General features: G+C 42.1%; 1 protein-coding gene across 2 annotated transcripts; it reads left to right on the top strand.

Moving 5' to 3' along the window:
• The first annotated feature begins 467 nt into the window (after positions 1–467).
• Positions 468–15,831, top strand: PLEK (pleckstrin). 2 transcript variants are annotated; one of them, XM_051783897.1, is made up of 9 exons: positions 468–508; positions 3,001–3,156; positions 7,226–7,407; positions 8,551–8,642; positions 9,273–9,457; positions 10,642–10,746; positions 12,330–12,413; positions 13,278–13,347; positions 13,932–15,831. In XM_051783897.1, exons 2-9 carry the CDS (start codon positions 3,007–3,009, stop codon positions 14,069–14,071), a joined length of 1,008 nt encoding a protein of 335 aa, XP_051639857.1. In that variant the 5' UTR covers positions 468–508; positions 3,001–3,006; the 3' UTR covers positions 14,072–15,831. The 2 variants fall into 2 exon arrangements, with proteins under 2 accessions (XP_051639857.1, XP_051639856.1); XM_051783896.1 differs by lacking the exon at positions 468–508 and adding an exon at positions 776–948.

Here is a 15,831-nt window from a genome sequence, read left to right as displayed (position 1 = left end):
AGAGGTGACAGATGGAGTCACCCTGGGCTCAACCCTCATCTGAATGGGCTTAGCTGCAAAAGTGATTTGTAGTCTTGTGCTTGGGAGAACACTTGGCAATGAAGCATTTTCCTTATTGGCTCCCATACATCCCCACTCCCTTCTGTATGGGGAAGAGGGATTGTGACTCTGATATATATAAAAAAATTATGGATTTGCCTTGTCTTTTCCCAAATATAGCCAAAGGAGCTCTGCAGCAAGTAAGAGATGCTTGTAGAAAGTGACACTTTGCAGTCGGTGCTTTATATAATGCTCTGGTCTAATCCATTTACGCCTGTTTGACAACTGACTTCTCTGGGAGGCCTCAGCACCGACCTCCAAAACTGATCAAGTCTGACAAACACATTTCCTGTGTCAGCAGAGGGTGTATCCTCACTGACCAGGCGAGGACCCTCCAACTCGCTGGCAGACTCCACATGCTCACCTGCTGGGAATGAGATTTTGAGGAGAGGATGACGTGAGAGCACTGGTGAGTTGGAAACCTGTCTCTGAGATACTTTGGGCACACACTGCAGCAGCACAGTACTCTGTTTTTGTTTTGGTAGAGTTCATGTATTTGCAGAGTGAGCCTGAGCACCAAAGTGCTTATTTAATTTCCCAGGATTCTGTCATCGAGGCTGGCCGCGTTTGATACGATGGAGTGTTTTGTCAGGCTGCTGCCTGTGCCGTCAGAGGCAGGCTATAAATACACACGTGCTTCTTGCATTTCCCTATCTCTCTTGGTCTGTAAGAGGAAATGGGCTTGTGATTAGCAGTCAGAGGAACTTGTGAAATGACACAGCTGTACTGTAAAAACGCCCCAGCCCACAGACTGTGCTGCCAGAGGAACTTTAACTGTTAGAGAGCAGGATTGCCCAAGACATGGAGCGAGAACCAACGCGCATAAGGGAAGGCTACTTGGTTAAGAAGGTAAGTGGGCAGTTTTGGGCTGAGTGGAAGAGAAAACTAACTCTGAACAGGCTGGGGAGGTGTAGGGAAACATGCTGTGAAAGTGTGGCAAAACAGGTAACAGCTGGAAATAGCCACAGCCTACTTTATTGCACTTAACTGAGTTAAACATCAAGGAGGAATAGTGAGATTAGAGAGGCTGGATCACCTTGGCCTGGAGACAGTGCGTGGGGTCATGGGTACATCCCTTCTTTGGGAAGGCAGTTGCTGCCCCACTGCTCTGTAGTCTTTTGTGGTACAGCCCATAGGATAAAGCCTTAATTTTTATTGAAATCAGCAGTGGCTTCCACTGGCAGAGCATGTCAGAGTCCAACCTTCAGGAAGTACTGGACTTGTCTGGTTATGAGCAGAAATATTGTAACCTGTGGCAAACCCACAAACAAGAGGAATTCTCAACAGTTCTTGTCTTGTCATTTTAATTGATATTTTTTAGCAGAAAATTAACCCAGTGGGTAAATTTGGACTCTCAAAAATGGTAAATTTTTATGGCTTATTAAAAAAAAAAAAAGAAAAATAATCAAAGGAAAACAGCACTCGACCCACATGTGGTACCCAGATGAAACTCCTTTTTGTTGTTTCTCCCTTCAGCTGAGTTTTGAGAGAACACCCAGAACAGCAACTTTTCTTTGTGAGGCATCTTCTGCTTTCAGTGAGGGCTGCAGAGGCTGGAAGAAGGTCCAGGTCCTGCTTTTAATAAGATCTCGGCTGATTATTTTTCATCCCTACTGTGTAATTGAATGTAAGGTCTGATTCAGAGTGAAAAAGGCTTCTCATGGAAGGTAGAGCAGCAAAAAAAGATGTGATAAGCAACAGGTTCATTTGGAGAATAAATCAAAAACGACTTGGTGTGTCTCTATCCCATTCACTCCTGCAGAAATACAAAATGCAGATGTAAATAACTCTGCCCAGCTCTCAGTTTTAAGAAATCATAACAAGCTGTTTGCACAGCACAACACTGGCTGCCTGGCTTTTACATCCAGCTTTAGCACTGCTCAGACACCATGGTCTGAGTAGGACAGGGATGCTGTGAATGGAGATGTGGCAGAGGGAAGATAAACTTGGGTCTCTCTTTGTAACAGAAAGAGCAAGGGGAGCTAATATTTTTGATGAATGGCCTCTGTTTTGGGGCCTACCAATGCTAGTTGTGCTTTGGTTAAGTCTTCAGGGGAACTGTTGGTTTTCAGAATATCTAAATGTTCATTTGGCTGAGCACTAAGTCACCTGGGTATCTGGGATTGTGACTGCTGTTGAAGCTGGCTGCAGGCAGGACCAGAGAGGTTGTGTGGCTGGAGTGCAAAAGTCTTAGTAATTCTAGCAGTTAATTGTGCTCAACACAGAGAAACAGGTTGTTTCAGTCTCTGAGAGTTCTGCTGTGTGTTTCACTCTACATAGAGTCCAGACCTGTCTTTATTTCTGTATTTCTTGCACCTAACAGCTGTGTTTCAGGAATAGGAAGCAAAAGCTTTAAAAGATGAAATGAAGCCCTTCCATTCCTCACCACTGCAGTATGAGGTCTGAGGCCTCAGGTCCTTAAACTACTCATTACCCTTACAGTTTGTTCTTAAATGGCTAGAAATCCTCTGGGATGTGTGCTTTCTTATCAGACAGCCAAGCCTCAATGACTGACTATTGTAGCATCAAGTCCTAAATACAGCACAGTATGCTTGCAGTCCTAATGTGCCAGTTCACATTTAGAAATTTTGAGGGTTGTTCATAGTACATCATCTTGAACACAGTGGCTGGGGCTAACTGATACTGATGAGAAACATCTGCAATGCAATTTTGGAAAAACTCATGTCTGGGGTGACTGCAAGGGGAAATTAGTGGTGGTAAGAAGGATAACAACATTTATCTTTATGTAAGATGGGTGTGGTTGTGGTACGTTTCCCTTGAGACACTGACTGTAGTTACTTCAGCATCAGCCAGACACTTCCTGGGAGGTCATATCTTCATTGGATATCATGTGAAGAGTGATTAATTGAACATAATATGCACAGTGATTTATTGTTGCAGGGCAGCATGTTTAATACCTGGAAGCCGATGTGGGTCGTGCTCTTAGAAGATGGAATTGAATTCTACAAAAGGAAGGCTGACAGCAGTCCCAAAGGGATGATCCCACTGAAAGGGAGTTCTATAAATAGCCCATGCCAAGATTTTGGCAGAAGAATGGTAAGTATGTATTTTGTGACAAGGTTTGACAGTATATTTATGCCCCTGGAAGCACTGAGGGGGGCAAAAGGCTGGTGGTCACAAATTCCTTGCACTCATCCCAGTGGTGACTCTCACTTGTCTCAGAAAGTCACAAGCAGGCTTGGACTTGTGTAGTGCTCGACTTGAAGGCAATTCAAGAGGACTGATTCAGAAAGCATTGGGTGTTTTTTATTATTTTGGATTTTTTTTTCAATCTCTGGGTCTGTCAGAGAGCAGAGCTAATTTTTATTGGTGTGAGGACACTTTGCAGCTGAATGTCAACAAATTTCTGTATTAAATATAAATCAAACTGCCACAGAATAAAGCTGTGGGAAACCATTTCATGAGCAGTGGAAGCATTTATTGTCCAGGAGCAACAACTGGCTTGCTTAGACAGGAAGGAGATAAATGCTGTGACACACATATTTTGCTATAGGCTTCCTGAAAAATAGTCGTCAGTAAAACGGGATTTCTAGTATGAGCAAAGAATCATACCTTTAGTCAGTAATTTGTTATTTTGTCAACTTGATTTCATCAAATAGGCATTACATCCTCAGGAATTCCTCTGACAAAGGGGTTCCCCAGAATCTGGAAAATTATCCAATTGCAGTTTAAAGCAATTTACTATACGGATGCCTCAGTGAAGATAGAAGTCTCTGACAGCATTAGAAAAATAGGAAAAGAAATCTGAGAGACTGCATGAAACAGCAAACTTCACTTCTCATTTAAGTTGAGAGAGGAGAATTAGACCTGTCCTTAGGTTTTGTGATAAGTGGAATCAGTCGTGTCAGATTTGAACCTGCTGGCTTTCCTTTTGCCCTCTTTTCTTTCTTCAACTTATTTCTTTTTTTTTCTTTGTGCAGAACTCATATTTATATGAAAAACCCCACCTTGATTCTTACTGAGTCTCATCCATTGAGAGAAAGGGACTCTTAAGTTATACTGAGGTAGTACAAGAAAAGGATGGCACAGAGAATAAAGATTGCTGTTAATCCTGTGCTAATTATCTAATTAACAACCCTCAGCACAGCACTCCTTACTCTATACATGATGTATGAGGCATGGGGAGAGGGGTACTATGTTCAAGAGTATCACATATCCTACATTGTAATGGGAGAAATTAAGTTTTTCTCAGAAACCATTCATTTCCAAACAATTTTGTCTGAGGTTTTGTTTTTTTCCTTTAACTCCCAGAAAGGCACAGCCATCAGTACTGGTCCATAATAGTTGCTTGGAAATGTCACTAACAGTAACACACTAAACAATAAAGGAAAAATAATTCACCAGCATATGTGCATTCCATAAAATAGGCAGAGAGGTCTGAAGTATCCAATGTCTGCTGAAGGCAAAGAGAGAGAGATCCTCAGCTGCCCAAAGGGCTGCTGATGTACCAGTCTGCAGAAGATGCATTTCACCTGTGTGGAAAAGTGACAAAGTCTTTGAGGATCATTCCTTTGGCTGCAATGAGTTTAACGTTATGCTTCATTTGACATTATAAGTTCACCTAATGAGCTTTACATTATGTTTCATTTTAGTTGCTGGGGTCTTTTCTGAGGGAGATTAAAGGCAAAAGGAAGAATCTGAGGTTGAGGCAACTGAAATACCTTTTCATAAGTAAGATCTGATGAAGGATTTGCTGAAGTCAGTGGGAACAATCCAAACAACTTCAGCAGGTAGTCAGAGTAGATCCTCCTTATGGAGTTGGTGACGTTTTTCAGAAGTCCACAGACCAATAGCCCTGGAGATGTATTTTCTCTTAAAATTTGCATCACTCAAACAGTCAAAACTTCAGCATGCTCATTCACATGAGCAAAGCCATTGCTGGGATTGTTCTTGAGAACATCTACATACATTCTTGAGAACATCTACATATATCCTTCTTCTACATATATTTCTTGAAAACAAAGTATCTTCATTTTTGCATCTTACAGTTTGCAGCTTTACTGTACAGCTGAACCCAGTGCCTCTGCATTCCATCCTGGTTTCTCATTGGTTATGTGGTCAAAGCATACAGTTATTCCTCTTATGGGAATAATTCTGGTTCTTAGGTGGTTTCCATACATTGATTTCACATGGCTAAAAATGAAAGTGTATTTTTAAGACAAGAGTTCTGTAAGGCAAAAAGTGGGATAATTTTCATTAGGTAGGCTTTAAGTCTAGTCTCACTTGGGCCCAGTTTGGAGCATGGACTATTGGGCCACGAGCTGACTTTTATATTTCTCTGGTTAGATTTCAGTTTTATGAATCAGCTTGTGTACCTGCACCAGAGCCTCACTTGAAAGCTCAGAGCACATCACCAACATGCCCTTGTTTAGTAAATCAGCTGCAAAATGTAGGTGCTGAGGGGAAAAGAAGCAATGCTGGATTTGTTAAGCAGAGATAAAGCCTGTCCAGAAGAGGCTGCAACTCCATATTTTGAGACTATATTTCAAAATGTGTTCACCACTGTTCACTATTTTTGATTTGGTGTTTTATCATTGCTTAACGTAATGTTAATTCTGCTATACTTCAGGTTTTTCTGTTTTCCCCATGGCTTTTCTTTGGATAGAGTTATCCTGTATGGTCTAATTTTCTGACAAGTGCAAACACATACATATCATCAGAGAGAGGCGTGGTCACTTCTAGGATAGGAGACTCAACCTCTTCACCAGTTTCAGAAGAAGCCTGAAAGTCCAGCTTACTGGCCTGGCTTTCTGGAAGCTAAAGTTAAGAGAAAGGGCTTTCCCAGTCTCCTCTGTGTACTGGAAATTAAAACTCTCCTTTAGCGTTTCGCTGTACGTTATTTCTCAGCCTCTTGAGAAGGCTAATTTTTCTTCTGGTAAAAAATGTCTTAATGCTTCCACATTTCATTCCGTTACTCTGGTGTGTTAGCATGACTTGGATATTGGGATTTACAGAGATCTGTTTGCTTTTCTCATGAACATTGTTCTTCAGTATGTGGCTCTTTACTGCATAATAGAAAAGACGGGTGTTGCTGGAAATCTGAGCACTGTCAGACAAAAAATGGTTACTTTTCTGTCTGAGTTGGATTTTTGACTAACCACTGCTCTGTAAGTTTGAAATCTCTTCCATGAAAGTCAGTTGGACTTATGCACAATTTCAGGGTGTCAGAATTTTTCCTGTTGTCCATAATCTGGAAGGTGCATGTTAGGGATGTTCAGAAATGTACCATTTACAAACGAGGGCTTCAGTAGGCTGATTCAGTGGGCTGGTTTTCTAGCACAACTACATAACAAATTAGTTTCACTTATGGGGGAACTATATTTTAGAAGTGGAAACCCTCTTGGCCTGAATAATTAGAAATTAGATCTAGATTTTCCATCCAAAAAGATCACTGGATGGAAATGAGTTCAGTAAGTGTGAACTTTATGGGGTAGTTTTTTCATTTGTTTGGGTTTTTTTTTCAGGTTGGTGTTATTTTTTCTCTTTACAACTACCTTTAAAAGATCTTTTCTCATTTTTGGGAAATACAGTCTTTTCATTGTTGGTAGTGTGTTTATAGGCAGTGATCCCAAGATCTAGCCAAGGGTTGGATGTATCATCTCTCTACTAAGCCCTTAAATGTTTTCTAGTCTGCAAATGTACTCAGCTACTCTCCAGTGTGACTGTGACCTTTTCTCTCCTTGTGAGTCAGTAGCTGAGCAACATGATGTGGGGTATTTTTCCTCCTTCAGACTGTTCACGTCTCTAAACACTAAGACAAATTTACACCCATTGTAACTCTGCAAGGGCTGAGTGCTTCAGCCTTTCAGCTGTGTCGAACTTCCCAGCAAAAGTTACAGTCAGCACCTTATCAATGCCACTCACCTTGGCTGTACTGGCAGTGTCAGGATCACTCCCATGGAAGTAATAAAAGGATTCAGTTACCTGCAGTGCTTGTTCATGTTTTTCTTCAGAGCTTTTATAGTTTAACTGTGGCTCTAAGGCACTTTCCATAGTCCCTCAGGCACAGGTAGGCTGTGTGTCATGGAGGTACTTGGTTAATCATGACCAACTGGCTACACCAAAGTAACTTTGTTTAAAAAAAACACGTAATTTATCATTTCAGTTCGTCTTCAAGCTCACTGCAGCCAAGCAGCAGGACCACTTCTTTCAAGCTGCCTACCTGGAGGAGAGAGATGCCTGGGTGCGGGATATCAAGAAAGCAATTCGCTGCATAGATGGGGGCCAAAGGTTTGCCAGAAAATCCACAAGAAAATCTATCAGACTGCCTGAAACAATCAACCTGAGGTTTGTTCTCGTAGCTCTGCTCCCCTGTGTACTTCCCTCTGCAGGCAGCTGGCAGATATGTGAATTAGGTCTGGAAGAGCCATGAGAGTGTCTGTCCGTGATACCTCATGATTTCTGAAAGACTAAAAGTTTCAGTGTGTACAGTGTGGCAGAAATTACCCAGAAATCAGAATTGGGAAGCTCATCTTTAAAATGTCACCGTTTACCCAGAACATGATTATTTATCAAAGGATTTTGCTGATAAGGAGATTTATGGGCACACTGCAGTGCAAGCGGAGACCCCCCAGCCAAAGTGTGATTCTTCCAGGAGACGCATTTTTATACAATATATAATTTGTTCCAAAAATATTTTAGACCCTTTTGTTTGTTTTCCAGAGAAATGCTGATGTTAGCCTAGTTTTTGGATGGTAAGGGAAGGGCAATGCCTACCAGAGAACATGGAACTGGCAAAGGGAGAAGACAAGATAAAGGGCACACACAGGAAGCCATCTGTTAGTACTTTAAAAAGGGAAGGACAACTTATTTTCTGCCTCTGAGAAGTAAATACCAAGATACCAACAAACCTGCAGTGATCCTTAAAAGACAGTAAAACTGCAGGGCCAAGATCCAACTAAATCTGGCTTCACAGGTTTCATCAGAGGATCAGGCCAAAGAACTTAGCCTGTAACATTTAATATCTGTCCTTCACTGATGTTACCTGTGGCCTCTGAGAGCATGAAGGCTTTGGGAATGTCACAGTGACAGGTTTTCTGCTCAGCTCAGGACCTTTGGGGGAAACACAGAGCACAGCAGTGAACTCTCCTGCTTGTGCTGAGGCCGTGGGACCCTGGGAACGTGCCTCAGCAGTGGGTGTTCCTCTCTTCACAGTACAGTCACCACAAGCAGTTGCATTCTCAAAATAGGGGGATGTGGTGAGCCATTTGTGCCCTCCACCCTCTGCTCCCACAGCTGTGACAGTGATGTAGTGATACCTCCAGGCTTTTCAACTTGAATTTTTCAGGAGATGAAAATGAGCCATGCCCCAGCTCTGCAGGGAGCCATGTGCCAACCAAACACAAAGACCCCGTGAATGACAATGACGTTGTACAAACTGGCAAAACCTTTTTATTTGCTAACAGTTTCCATGGTTCTTTTTACACACAGTGCTTTGTACATCTCAATGAAAGATCCTGAAAAGGGAATAAAGGAGTTGAAGCTGGAAAAAGATAAAAGAGTGTACAATCACTGCTTTACAGGTAAGGAGCTCTTGTCCCTCTTTTCCACACAATAAAGAGAGCACAGCACTGAGAAGCTAAAGATAGATGAAATAGCTCTAAGCTCTGTAGAACACAGAAGTTGGGAAGAAAGTCTGGCAGATATGTTCTTGACAAACCCAGGAAGTGCTCAAAAGATGAATCTTGACAGAGTGCTCAGTTATGACCACGGTAAGCAATAGAATTTAACCAGTGTCAGGAAGATTGAAGTAAATCGTTTGAGTAGATTGCTGTGTGAAACACCGAACTCCGGAAGAATTATTCCATTCTGAATTTTTCATCACCAAACAGTGTCACACTGTAATTCCTGCTCTGCTCCAAGTCAAATCTATGGGTGTTCAAAAAACACACAGATGTAGCTCTTGGGGACATGGTTTAGTGGTGGACATGGCAGTGCTGGGTTAGTGGTTGGACTGATCATCTGGGAGGTCTTTCCCAACTTTAATGAGGCTGTACCTTGCTGGATGACCCAGGAACCTTCCCCTGTGTTGCCGCTAAGAACCTTTCTCAGGAGATTGATGCACAGACAGAGTAGGCTTGTTGCCTCTGTATTTTTAGACTTCTTCATGTCTGTCTTGGTTAGTGACTGATATTTTGTTGCTTTGTAACCAGGCACCTGTGTGATTGACTGGCTGGTGTCCAACAACTCTGTCAGAAACCGCAGAGAAGGTCTCCTGCTCGCCTCTTCCCTCCTGAGTGAAGGCTACCTCCAGCCTGCCGGGGATACATCCAAGGCTGCTGCTGAGGGGCTGTCAGACACCCCCTTCTTAGATCTCAGTGATGCCTACTATTACTTTGTGAGCATTGCATTCTGTGGCTTTTTTTTATTGTCTCAAGACTTTTCTCTGCTTTTCTCAGGCTTCCTGTTGGGCTTCTTAAACCCTGGAGGAAAGATTGTTCAGAAACGGAGAGATCCATGTTAATTGTGTTTGTGATGTTCAAAATGAGCCGGCTCACTTTAATAGTTGTATCTGGGACTTTTTTTTTTTTTTTATAACACCTTTCTAAGTGCGAATTGAGTGCTGAGGCCAAGCTGGGTTCTTTTTAACTTAGACTCTGTTCCTGGTAATTGCACTGGTGGCCAGAATTTAACCATTGGTTTCCCTGATGATTCAGTGGAAGGGAAGAGTTATTCATTATCATGGGGCTTCACAGAGTGACACAAGCTACAAACCCATTTTTGTGCAGAGCCATCAAATCTGACTCCATGTGAGTGTGCACACACACGCAGTTTGCCTATGAGCAAAGAAGCAAAAGTTTTTAATAACCCCCAGTAACACCTGTCCTTGTTATCATACCCAACCTTTTCCATGTATTGCTTCATATTCTGTGGGTTGATTTGAAGAGCTTGCAATGTCACAATCACAGTCAAATACTGTTTTAAAGACGTTTGGCTTATTGACTTAATGCTAACAAAAAAGTATGCCTTCTGTCAAGTAAAACCAAGTAAATTGATACTACAATTCTGTTTAAATGTACCACATAGAATCACTTGGCTTCAACAAAATGACTCTTCCTTTACTTCAATTATTTTCCTAGAATATGCCCGTGGTAGGGAGACTTCAGCTGTGCAGCAATGGAAGCAGAGCACTGCTGGTGAAGGCAGCCTTTTGGCCATCACAATTTGTGATGGCATCCCATGTGTGCTCTGCTTGCTTTTGGGTTGTTTCTAGTTCGTTTCAATACCACTGTGGTGTGAGGAGGCCACAGGTCAATGTCTGAGCTGGTGTCATAGAATTGTATTCCTACCTCTCACCAAAATGGTGCCACGGTGATTTGGATTGCTCCTCAACTTCACTGGGAGGTTTTTCCAGTATAAGGGTTGGTTGATTTTTTTTTCTTTTCTTCTTTTTTCTTTCTTCTTTTTTTTTTTGTGGTAAAAAAACAGGGTGGAGGGAAGCCAAAGAGAAGCCATATTGGTACATGTATATAAGCATTCAGTGGCTGTGTAACTTCTGAATTTTCTCTTGTGCCCTTGCAGCCAGACAGTGGGTTTTTCTGCGAGGGATATTCCAGTGATGATGATGTGGTCCTGAAAGAGGAATTCAGAGGCACAATTGTCAAACAAGGATGTTTGCTGAAACAGGTCAGTATTGCCTGTGTTCCATCCTGTCACTAGGATGATGCTACGTGGGTACAAGATTACTCTTTTACACCCAGAAGCTTTGGAAAGAAGAGGAACTACCCTATGTCATCTCCACAGTTGACAAGTTTCATCTCTGTCCCTCTGGCCTTTGCACAAAGAACACTTGCTGTAGCATGGCAGCAGGAGCCTTGCCCAGCATTGCAAGGTTTATTACTCTTACCACAAAATAAAACAATTGACAGCTTTAATTAGGAAAGAGTGCTAATGCAGGAGATGTGACAAGTCATTGGTACAATGCAAAAGTGAACTTGGGTAAAAAGGCTCCCTCTGGACACACAACTGGATTCAGTTGCTGGTTTTCACAGGCTTTTTCAGCTGAGCAAAGGAGTTGCTTTCAATCACATTTGATGTGTAAGACAGAAGATAACTGTATACCTTCCTTTCCAGCAAAACTTTAAGCAATCAGTGAATGTCATGGTAAATGTCTTACTTTCCAAGGCCATTGCAAGCAGATATTAGTGAACTGAAGGCAAAACCAGGATTCTTCAATGAATAGAATGGTTCAGGTGGAAGGGACTCTACAACAATCATCTGGTCCAACTACCTGACCGCTTCAGGACTGACCTGATGTATTACACTCTTTGAGAACCCTCTCTCTAAAAAAATATTTCCTAATATTGAATCTGAACCTTCGTTGTTAGAATAGTCCTCGAGGGCTTAAGAACCTTTTGATGGTGCTCACATGTATTTCTCTTGCTCAATCAGATTACTCAAAAGCAATGGAAGAAATTAGACCCACATCTTGCTGTTCTTTCACTCTGTCACATTCACATCTTCCTAGTTAGCAAGAGCTTCCTTGCAAACAGTGTAGCTAATGGAGAAACTGGTATTTTGAAATGCTGAGAGGAAGTGATTCACAGCGATCTTCCACCAGTGTTAATCTGCATTTGGTCACCCTCAGTGGGTTGTGGGTCACTGCTTGGGAAGGTCACTGCTCCTGCTGAGAATGGTTTCAGCAGATCTAAACTTTCCACACCCATCTTTTCAGTCTTGAAAACAGGCAATTGGGCACCACGTCTATAGCAGAGAGTGGTGTTATTTCTGCTTGAGCTTCTCAGCCATGAGCCCTCCAGGGTGCTTAAGCCAGATAAGCATTTTTTTGTTGTTATCTTTGCAGGGAGAGAAGGACTTTCAGCTCATTCTTGCCAGTAGTTCAAGGTACCTTCCTGCAAGGTGCTTAACAGCTGTTTTCTGGCAGGCATTTAAACCCAATTCTCACAGACCTCATGTGAATGTCATAACTACCAGACTATATGGTGTGTTTAAGGGAATCTCCCATGTTGAAGCTCTTCTGCTTTGTACAAAAAAAAAAAAAAAATAAAAAGAGAACAGTGTGATAGTCCAGTTGTTGTGCAAAACACTGGAAGGTAGCAAAGCCAGGTTCAAGTCCTAGTCCAGTGAGTATTTCCTGTCCAAAATATTCAGCTTTTTTCCCTTTTGTATTTGCATGTTCTCTCATGTGTGGGTAAACTCTGTGTGCAGGCAAAGCAGTTAATGACATTCCTATTTTGGAATTTTCCTAGGGACATCGGAGGAAGAACTGGAAAGTGAGAAAGTTTGTTTTAAGAGATGATCCTGCATATCTTCACTACTATGATCCTGCTGGAGTAAGAGATACTTGGTTTATTTCCCTGTTTGTTTTAAAGCCAGTCCCTTATAGAAATATCTGAATGGAGTATTTATGTGGGAGTACCAGGTAGGACAGTGGGATTGTCTGTGCTCCTATGGGCTAGCCATTCTCTGAAAAAGCAGAGTGAAGGATGGTTCTGGGCTTCTAAGTCAGTGTGGCAAATGCCACCCAAACCTGGGGACAAGTAATACTGAACAGTACTCTCATCTCTTATCTGTGATTAATTAGAATTAATGTGTGCTCTCACTTGATCAAAACAAACTCAGTGCAAATGACCTCAAAACAGTAATTTTGCAGCTTATATTTGAGCAAATATTGAGCAAATATCCTGTGTCAGGCTGAGACAGGGCATTCCATTCCTTGTGTTGTAATTCTAGCAGGCCAAACCCTGCCCTAAGAAAGGACGAAGCAGTGCCATGGGCAAAGAGTGCCCCTCAAAAACTGGCATTCCTGTTGATTCAGCCCACAGGTTTTATCTCATCCTGCACTGTGCAGCAGCAGTGCTGTTGTGGGTTATGGATGCTTTATGCTCTGCTGTCCTCCTTGGTAAAGGCAGCCTAGACACACTAGAGAATCAACGCTGAGGAGTGTCTGTTCCCATGCTAAGAACTCTGCAGATCCTGAATTCTGAATCCCGAAAGTGATTCCCTATTTATTTGCAAGTCTTCCCCCTACCACACCCCTCACCCTCTGTGTCACACACAGACTGAGAACCTCCTGTTTTCCTGGGCAACATACTAATTAAAATGGTTTTGTTTCTGTTCTGGAACTGTGGCCAGATATGAACATGTGAACAGTTTCAGAAGTGTTGCATTTCATTTTGATTTCATGTCCTCCCCAGGGAGAAGAACCACTGGGAGCAATTCACTTGAGAGGCTGCGTGGTGACAGCAGTGGAAGATATGCCAGACAGTAAGGAACCATATCAAATGAGCTGTGTAATAAGTTTTTGGTACATCCTTTCAATCTGCCTGAAATCACAAGTGTTTTTCACTCAAAGGCAATATATGTACAGTGATTTGGCAATTTTAATAAGTGGTAATTCTAATAACTCTTCTGTCTGAACTACTGGGGTAGGATACTGTGGTAAAGGCAGCAACAGGGAATTTTGTGTTTTGTCAGTTCTTTGGGGAAGGCTTGTCAAAAGGAAGATGCCATCCCTGTGTTAGGATAACTGGCCTTCAGACAAAGTAAGTCGAGCTTGATCATGGGAGGGGAATGTGACTTGTCTGCAGGATTGCAGATCCTTCCATGATTTGAGAACAACTAGCCAGAGACTCCTGAAGTTGAAACGTGCAGAATTCATGGGTGGTTTCTCTGAGACAGAGACTTATCTCTTGGCTCAGTCTTGCAATCTTGGACCCAATCTTTGTGATGGCCTGACCAGGCTCAGCTGCAGAAAGGAAGGAGATCCCCTTACAGTGTTTAAAGGAGGAAACATTTTAAGTACAAGACTTTATTCTCTCATAGCTGACTTTCTTATTTCTTCCTTGTAGCCAAGAAGTATGATGTTGACAACATCCTCTTTGAAATCATCACAGCGAACGAAACCCACTATTATATGCAAGCAGCCTCATCCACAGAGCGTTCAGAGTGGATCAAAGCAATCCAGACAGTTGCTAGGACTGGAAAATGAAGATGACCTGCCAGTGGGAAGACAGACAACTAAAATTGGTTACTCAAAACAGAACAGGAATTTCAGCATTTCAGTGAGAGAAAGCAATATCATCCAGAGAGGTGTTCTAAGGCTTGTGGGTTGGGGGTGAGGACAGGTAGAAATTTTCAATTCTACAGTGGGCACTAACAAACTAACATTTTTCCACTTGTGTTATGGTAATATTTCACTGAATTATAAAATAGAACATTAGTGTGTGCTGCTTAATCAGCCTACCTTGAGAAGGTTGTACTAAGCATCTTTCCCTGCTGCCACAGCTGAGAGTGAGAATTTCACCATTAACAGAGGACAGTCATGTCACTGCCTCTCAGGAGCTCGACTAGTCACCCTCCATTCAGCCTGTATTGTGTTTCAGGATTTTCATGCATTTCAAATGCTTCCTCAGACAAGCTTTACACTTTCTCCCTTACCAGATCTTTTTCCTGCTTGTTCACCTATTCAAGTAATGTCATAGATTAAGGGAAAGAAATCAACTCACTTGGACACCTGATCCACTCCTTTATAATCTGTCAGCATTGAGGGAGGGAAGAATACAAGCAACTATGGAATCACCGTGGGGAAAGCAAGTACAGCCCAATGACAGTAGTATGAGGAAAAGTCTCTTCCCACAATATTTCAAACATGAAGCAAACTCACTTCAACTTCTTTATCACCCAACTTTGCTCTTTGCTAAATTTCTCCACAAGAATCTGCAGTAGGACCAATGTATCCCTTTGTTTAGGTCTGCAAAGCAGTTGCTAAGGTGTCATGTACTGTATTATGCTTGAATTAAGAATCTTCCAGGAAAAGGGAAACAAGCCATGAACTGGTTACTTGAACTGCTGATTGAAGTGGGTTTGACCAGCTTTTTATTTTTTAACCTCCAGCAACATACTCAGTCCTTGATTCTGTACCTTGAGAGGAACCTTGTGCTTGCTGTAACTGAAATCAATGTTATTATTTGACAGGATCAGGTTACCTGATCTATCCTTGTATTTTTGTCTGACTGTATATCAAACAAACTTCTAAGTCTTAAACTCTAAGCAGGAGTTGAAAGTCAAGTTAATGTCAGATTTTGCATGTAGACTGTTCCAAGTGCAACTTCAAAACTTCTAAACCTCCGTTTGCAGACCTAATAAGGTACCTTATCCTTAAAAATTCTTATTTGGATCTCTCCAGTCTAATAATAAACCTGGAGCTAAAGTTTCTCTTCAATTCTGCTTAATCATACCTGTAGCTGAGCTAATGAGCCTGAAGCTCTGTTGCCTTGTGTTATTTATCCCAAAGAAAACACAGCCTTTCAGGGACAGCAGGCTGGGAGACAGTGGATCATCATGTCCATCTAAGACAGCCGGTGGAAATCAGCTTCTGGCAGGGATTTCCTGTCGCTTATGCACGTTGACAGGGTGGCTGAAGCCTGGTGTGTCCTTCTGAGGAAGGAAGACTCATGGTGAAAAGATACACTGCTTTTCCTGGCCTGCTTTCTTGATAATTGCTGCTTGTCACTGCCTATTTCTGCTTTCAGAGCTCACTAACCCAAAAATACCCAAGGGCACAGGAAAATAGAAAAAAACCCACCCCTCACAAGCAAACAACAGAAACTTTGTCCAGCTTACCGATGGAAGGATGTGACTGCCACTTTTTAATAAAACTAAAATATTTTAATGGTCTATGGCCTTGTCCTTTTTCCTTGTGCCCTGCCCACCTGCCAGCAGTGTTTTCTCAGGCAGAGGATGCTCATC

The sequence above is a fragment of the Manacus candei genome, unplaced genomic scaffold (assembly GCF_025592945.1).
Source record: "Manacus candei isolate 608988 ecotype Guabito, Panama unplaced genomic scaffold, ASM2559294v1 h1tg000017l, whole genome shotgun sequence".
Lineage (NCBI taxonomy): Eukaryota > Metazoa > Chordata > Aves > Passeriformes > Pipridae > Manacus > Manacus candei.
This window is presented reverse-complemented; position numbering and strand designations above follow the sequence as displayed.

Bases quoted from the DNA above. Each gene is read 5' to 3' on its own strand.
- PLEK (XM_051783896.1), top strand. From the start codon at position 901: ATGGAGCGAGAACCAACGCGCATAAGGGAAGGCTACTTGGTTAAGAAG. The intron at 8,643-9,272 runs GTAAGGAGCTCT...CTTTGTAACCAG, and splicing joins GTACAATCACTGCTTTACAG to GCACCTGTGTGATTGACTGG. The intron at 10,747-12,329 runs GTCAGTATTGCC...GAATTTTCCTAG, and splicing joins AAGGATGTTTGCTGAAACAG to GGACATCGGAGGAAGAACTG.